This window comes from Prosopis cineraria, unplaced genomic scaffold, assembly GCF_029017545.1.
Source record: "Prosopis cineraria cultivar Desert tree isolate PC_DT_omini unplaced genomic scaffold, ASM2901754v1 PC8, whole genome shotgun sequence".
Lineage (NCBI taxonomy): Eukaryota > Viridiplantae > Streptophyta > Magnoliopsida > Fabales > Fabaceae > Prosopis > Prosopis cineraria.
In genome coordinates this window covers 9,142,863-9,148,941 of record NW_026555339.1, presented here as the reverse complement: position 1 = coordinate 9,148,941, position 6,079 = coordinate 9,142,863, and the positions used below count along the sequence as shown (strand labels likewise).

The 6,079-nt window shown below is 29.6% G+C and overlaps 1 protein-coding gene across 1 annotated transcript; it reads left to right on the top strand.

The window, feature by feature from the left end:
• Positions 1 to 2,027, top strand: LOC129318431 (glutathione S-transferase F9-like). Its single transcript, XM_054963182.1, has 3 exons — positions 1 to 248; positions 360 to 408; positions 1,011 to 2,027. Exons 1-3 carry the CDS (start codon positions 105 to 107, stop codon positions 1,463 to 1,465), a joined length of 648 nt encoding a protein of 215 aa, XP_054819157.1. The 5' UTR covers positions 1 to 104; the 3' UTR covers positions 1,466 to 2,027.
• The last annotated feature ends 4,052 nt before the right edge of the window (positions 2,028 to 6,079 follow it).

The following is a 6,079-nucleotide window of genomic DNA, read 5'->3' as shown; positions in this document are numbered from 1 at the left end:
TGCACTAGAGAAGTAAAGAAGCCAAAAGAGAAACGATCTATATCTAGTCATCAAATCTGCGCGAGTCTCGCTTGCTAATCGGAAATCTCCGATAGAAGAAGAAGATGGCGGTGAAGGTGTATGGCCCAACCTACGCTTCCCCGAAACGCGTCCTTCTGTGTCTGATCGAGAAGGAGATCGATTTTGAAGTGGTGCTTCTTGATATCTTCAAGGGAGAGCACAAGCATCCTGACTTCCTCAAATTGCAGGTTCGTGAAATCTCTTCACTCCATTTTTCCTTTTTTGTTTCTAGGTTTTCAACGGTTTTTTCTTTTCGAATGCATGCATGATTGTTTTTGTTTCTCATAATTTTTTTGCAGCCATTTGGACAGCTTCCTTTGATTCAAGATGGGGATTATACTCTCTATGGTTTGCCCTAAACTTAATTTTGTGTATTTTTTTTTATACCTCTCTTTTGTGCCATTTAGTTAGTTTGGAATTGTAAGCTCGATCTTTCTCTTTATTTTGCACGACATTGTCTAGACCCTTTTGAACTTGGGTTTTTGGAACTCCGGTCAAAATGTTAGCAAACCCTAACACCCCCCCCCCCAAAAAAAAAAGACCGCTTCTCTACCCGTTTTCTTTTGATTTTTTTCCCCTTGGAATCGGTTTGCTCTTATATGAAATTTAATATTAAATTGGTCACTCCATATGTAATTTCTAGTGGAACAAAATAAGTCAGTTATCAGTTAGGAATTTCTTTTTGACTTCAAGGATGGAATCTAAACAATAACTAATGAGGTAACCACGTTGATCTCGTTCGAGACACAAGGGAAGAAAAAAGTTTTTTTTTTTTGCCTTAAAATGTTAAATGCAGGTTCATTCTTGTCCCGCTTCGTTGCCATTCCTAATCGTAGTCATATAAAGGTTCAGAAATTTACTTCACTTCATATAGCCATATGATTTTACGTGCTACCTGATGATGTGACTGTACCAATGTTAAATGTATTGTTCTGAGCTCAATTCTGCAGAATCCCGAGCAATAATTAGGTACTATGCTGAAAAGTACAAATCCCAAGGAACTGACTTGCTGGGAAAGACAATAGAAGATAGAGGCCTTGTGGAGCAATGGTTGGAAGTGGAAGCCCAGAGCTTCCATCCTCCAGTCTACAACTTGGTTCTTCATGCTCTGTTTGCCCCCATATTGGGAACCCCCTCTGACCCAAAAGTAATCCAGGAGAGTGAAGAGAAGCTTGGGAAGGTTCTGGACATTTATGAGGAGAGGCTGTCAAAGAGCAAGTACTTGGCCGGGGATTTCTTCAGCCTTGCTGATCTTAGCCACCTTCCTTTTGGGCATTATTTGGTGAACCAGATGAAGAAAGGGTATATGATAAGGGACAGGAAGCATGTGAGTGCTTGGTGGGATGATATCAGCAGCAGGCCATCTTGGAAGAGGGTCCTCCAGCTCTACCAGTACCCTATCTAGGCTGCTTCGCTCCTCACATTATGACTAAATAGTAATTAGTAAAGAATAAATGGGTATTTCTAGTATAAGAAATCATTTACATGCTTTTGAAGCAGAGCCAGAGAGAAAGAGAGAAAAAAGTTTGAGTTCCATACGCTTTCTCAATGTGTTGTTGTCTCTGTTCATGTAGGATGGTTCTACTGGTAAACCATTTCACATGTTTTGGTGATTTTGCATCAGTTAGCTTTGTGAGTAGCCTATGATATCTGAGTATATAATGTGTTTCAAATAGTGGGGTTTAGGGTTTACTCGCCTAAGGAAAAAAAAAAAAAGGTGTGTGATTTTGGTTTATACTCAAGAAATTTCTCAAATGGAGCATTCCAACTTCCAGGCATGTTGAGTTGAGGACTTGGAGTTTATTGTGGTTTGGTTTGTGTGTTGATGAAAGCAGCTTAACCTTCATGTTAGTGTTTTAGTACCTTGGATTAGTAAGGGTTTTTTTTGGCTATTTGGTGGTGATTGTTAACTTGGATGTAAAAGATTGAAGCTTGACTATATATTGGAACGAATGTTAGGTATTGAATTGCTTTGTGCTTGGGATCTTCTTTATTTGATTTAATAACGGTTGTAAGCATAATTTTTTTTAAAAAAATAAAATTGTAATAGTCACAGTAATAATAATAGTAATAATTCTAAGGTACTCTTATGATTGAATTTTCCGCTGAAATATGCCTCGGAGTTTTGTTTTTAAACTGATAAGAATGTTAAAATAAGACCTGAAGAACTTACAATAAAATGACATATTATCCTTCCCCCAAAAAAATGGTGAACTTCATGTGATGATAAAATAAGATTATTAAGACTATTGTATTTTTTTTAACTTAGTTTGGTTTAACTAGTCGAAAGAGTTAGAATAATTTATTTTGAGATTTTGAATTTAATTTTTGAAACATGCAGTTATATTAAACAAGTATGTGAAATGTATTTTTAAAGTACTCCTGAGGTTATTATTAACAACAACAGATTATATAACGAGAGTTTGAATTAGTTTAAGTAAAATGAGATAATACGTTCAAATTCTTTTAAGATGCCAAGCTATGGAATTAAAATAAAGAAAATTCTCTCTCTCTCTCTCTCTCTCTCTCTCTCTCTCTCTCTCTAGTTTTTTAGAAAATGTTTTAAAAAAAAATCGAACTTCTTAAGTTAATATAAAGAAATGGGGCCACGAAGATTTTCAGCCTACTGAGTTTGACAGTTGGAGGCCCAACACTAAACCTTTGTTGTTGTGCTTGAACAATGGGTTTTTTTTTTAAAACATAAATTTCCTTTTCGCTGAGCCTAAACAATTGTTTCTAGTTTCTACTAGCCAATCCTCTCCAGATGATTGCGGTGGACTTTATTGAGTATACTTTAACGGCATGTTTGGTATATTAAAAAATTTTTTTTCAAAAAAATAAGAAATGTATCTAAACCTTTTAGGGAAAATAAAAATTAAATTTTTTTAAATTATATAAATAACAGTTTAATCATTTAAAATATTATAATTTCATTGAAGTCTTTCAAGACTTTTGTATCAATAAATTTTAAATTAAAAAAATTATTTTTTATTGACAAATTGCTATTTATTGTTCAATTCTTGTTATTCTTTAAAAAATTGCAATTGAGGCTTGTTATTTTGATAATTTATTTTTTAATAACAGAAATTACACCTGATTAATTGTAATTTTTGTTCAACTGTTATGATTTAAAGAATAAAAGTTTCTATTTCTTAAAAAAAGATTGTGACCAAAGTTAGTTTTTCAATAAGAGAAATTATATATAATAAGTTGTAATTTTTTATTTAACACTTACGATTCACAGAATAAAAATTGTTATTCCATAACTAAAAGTTATAATTAGGGTTTGTTATTTTCAATAAGAGTAAAGTAATTTTTTCACTTTAAAATTTATTGATATAGAAATTTATAAAATTTTAATAAAATTATGATATTTTAAAAAATTAGATTATTATTTATATAATTTAAAAATATTTTATTATTATTTTTTAAACTTTTATGTGGTTGTTACTTAAGTTTTTTTGTTCTATTGTTCTGTTTGTACAGTTTTGGATGCTGCTTATTTTTTGGACATGTCTCTGCGTTTAATTCATGCAAAGGAAGGGCAAAATAAGTATCACGACACACTCTTTTAATTTTGTTTTTTATACATTAATTATATAAAGTCAAATAATAACATCACGCCTCACTTATAATATTTTCAAATCAAATCAATTAGCGTCATATTCATCCAAGCCCCACACACACACACACGCACACACACGTGTGCATGCATATATATATATATATATATATATATATGAATCAACCGCATGTTTTATTCTATTTTATTTTATTGGGAAAAAAAAAAAAAACTGATGTGATCATGGCTCACGTACGTTTTTCGAATTCAAACGCTGACGCTCAATGGAAAAATCTAACTAATATCCTTTAAAAAAAAAAACACGTACCATGAAAATTGTTGGCGTGGAAAAGATTAAATTAATCATATTTTCACATCTGATGGTCATCCAATCATCCTCAACTATAACAACATTTATATTAATTATATGATTTATATATGCGTCTCTTGACATCGGATCCCAAGAAACAAAAATCAAAATGGAACCTGAAATTCAAAATTAAATTTATTAAATTATCAATCACATGAGTCATCTTTTATTTCCTGATTGTGAGGGCATACAGAAAAGAAAGTCTGGTACTATCTCTCTATTTATTTATTTTTCTTAAATAATTATAAACAATTATTATCACACACTTAGTTCAATTGACTAAAAAATTACACTCCTTTGATTCTCTTTATAAATTATTTTTACTAACCTCATCAATATTAATAATATATATATATATATATAAGGAATAAAAGTGTATAAAATTTTAAATATGTTCTTACATAACAAATCTAAAAAACAATATCACATTACTTTTTCTCTTTTAAGAAGGATAATTTTAAAAATACTAAAATATTATATAAAAAGCTATATCATGATTTTTAATGAACTAAATAAATTTTTAGAATATGACTTATAAATGAAATGTGAGGGAATACATCTTAATAAAAGGTCTCAAGTTTAATAATAACTAAATTGATGGTAGAGATTTCACTTAAAAGAATCTTGATTCAATTCAATTTGAATTAATTTATAATCATTAAAATCCTCTCAACTGGATGTTGGGCCGCGCAAGTTTAAGATACAAGGTGCGCTAAAAAAAAATTGTAGCCAATTCTCTTCTGATTAAAAGAAATGGTAATTATTCACTTGAAAAAGAATATTTTTATGTAACTCTTATAAATTTAGTAGGGAAAAAAGCGTATAAAAGTATACGGTCAGGTTTCAAAGTTTAATTCATGCCAAGTGGGGTGTATACACATATATAGTCTTACGGTGAAGTAATACACGTCATATACAGACACACAATAATAATAATATTTCATTTAATTTCAAATAGATGAGTGTCACATTTTTCCAAGTCATGGGCACGCACACATAAAATTTGCAAGCCGCCCACAAGAATAAACAGATAGTTTTAAATTATATAATCAACGTAGATATAAATAATATGCTTAGCTTCAAAATAAAAAACAATAAAGATAAATTGTTCTTCATGAGGTTACATTATCATTCTCCTTTCCTTAATTAACCAAACTTACTTAATAGAGAGTAAGCGATGTGCATTGTGATTAAGAGTTTTCTAAGCAATCAGCATCAGTCCAAGTTGACAACAAAAAAGGATAACCATTGGTAATTTAACATATAACTTTAATATTGTAATTGTAATTTTTATTATTGATATGAAGATTTTTTTTTTTATAAATGGTCTGTAAATATCTCTGTAAATAATTTTTAAATTTAAGGACATGCCTTAACCCATCAAACCAAGAAATTAAATTCACTTAAATATTATATATATATATATATATATATAATATGTCAGTAAAATAGACAAAACCAAGAAATACAAAAATTACATTTAATTTTTAACAAGTTAAATTAATGACAGTTAACTTTTTAAATAGATTTTTTTAAAAATGAGTTACAAATATCAATTTAAGCAATTGTATATAAAACTCTCGGTTGCTAATTGAAAATTGCATTTGAAACTAAATTACACCTTATTTACAATTTAAACTCTTGAATTCACAATTTTCAACACTGATATATTTAAAACTTGTTTTTTGAAAAGCAAAATTATCAGAAATCTAATTATTATCATTAGCTCAGTTTGTGGACCCAACTGTCTGCTGAAAAATCAGTTTTGATGGGTCTTTTTAAGCAATTAAACAAAAAATAATGAAACAATTATATTTTTTTTTCAACATATCTCACCAAACATTCTTATTAACCACACCATTCAGTTTTTTCTTTATTTTCAACATGCAATCAGTGCCTACTCTCTTTTTTTCATGATGTTTTAGAAAAATAATATAATAAGATTATATTGTAGGCTGTAGCAGACTTGTACACTTAATATTCTTATAGAAATTCATTCTTCCATTTATTTGGTCTATTTTTGCGCTTATTTTTTTGAAAAAGGTTTACCTTATTCATATTGTTTTGTCTCCATATTGATGAAAGAT

Coding starts and splice junctions, on each gene's coding strand:
- LOC129318431 (XM_054963182.1), top strand. CDS start 105: ATGGCGGTGAAGGTGTATGGCCCAACCTACGCTTCCCCGAAACGCGTC. Junction 249..359: donor CTGACTTCCTCAAATTGCAG/GTTCGTGAAATC, acceptor ATTTTTTTGCAG/CCATTTGGACAGCTTCCTTT. Junction 409..1,010: donor TGGGGATTATACTCTCTATG/GTTTGCCCTAAA, acceptor TCAATTCTGCAG/AATCCCGAGCAATAATTAGG.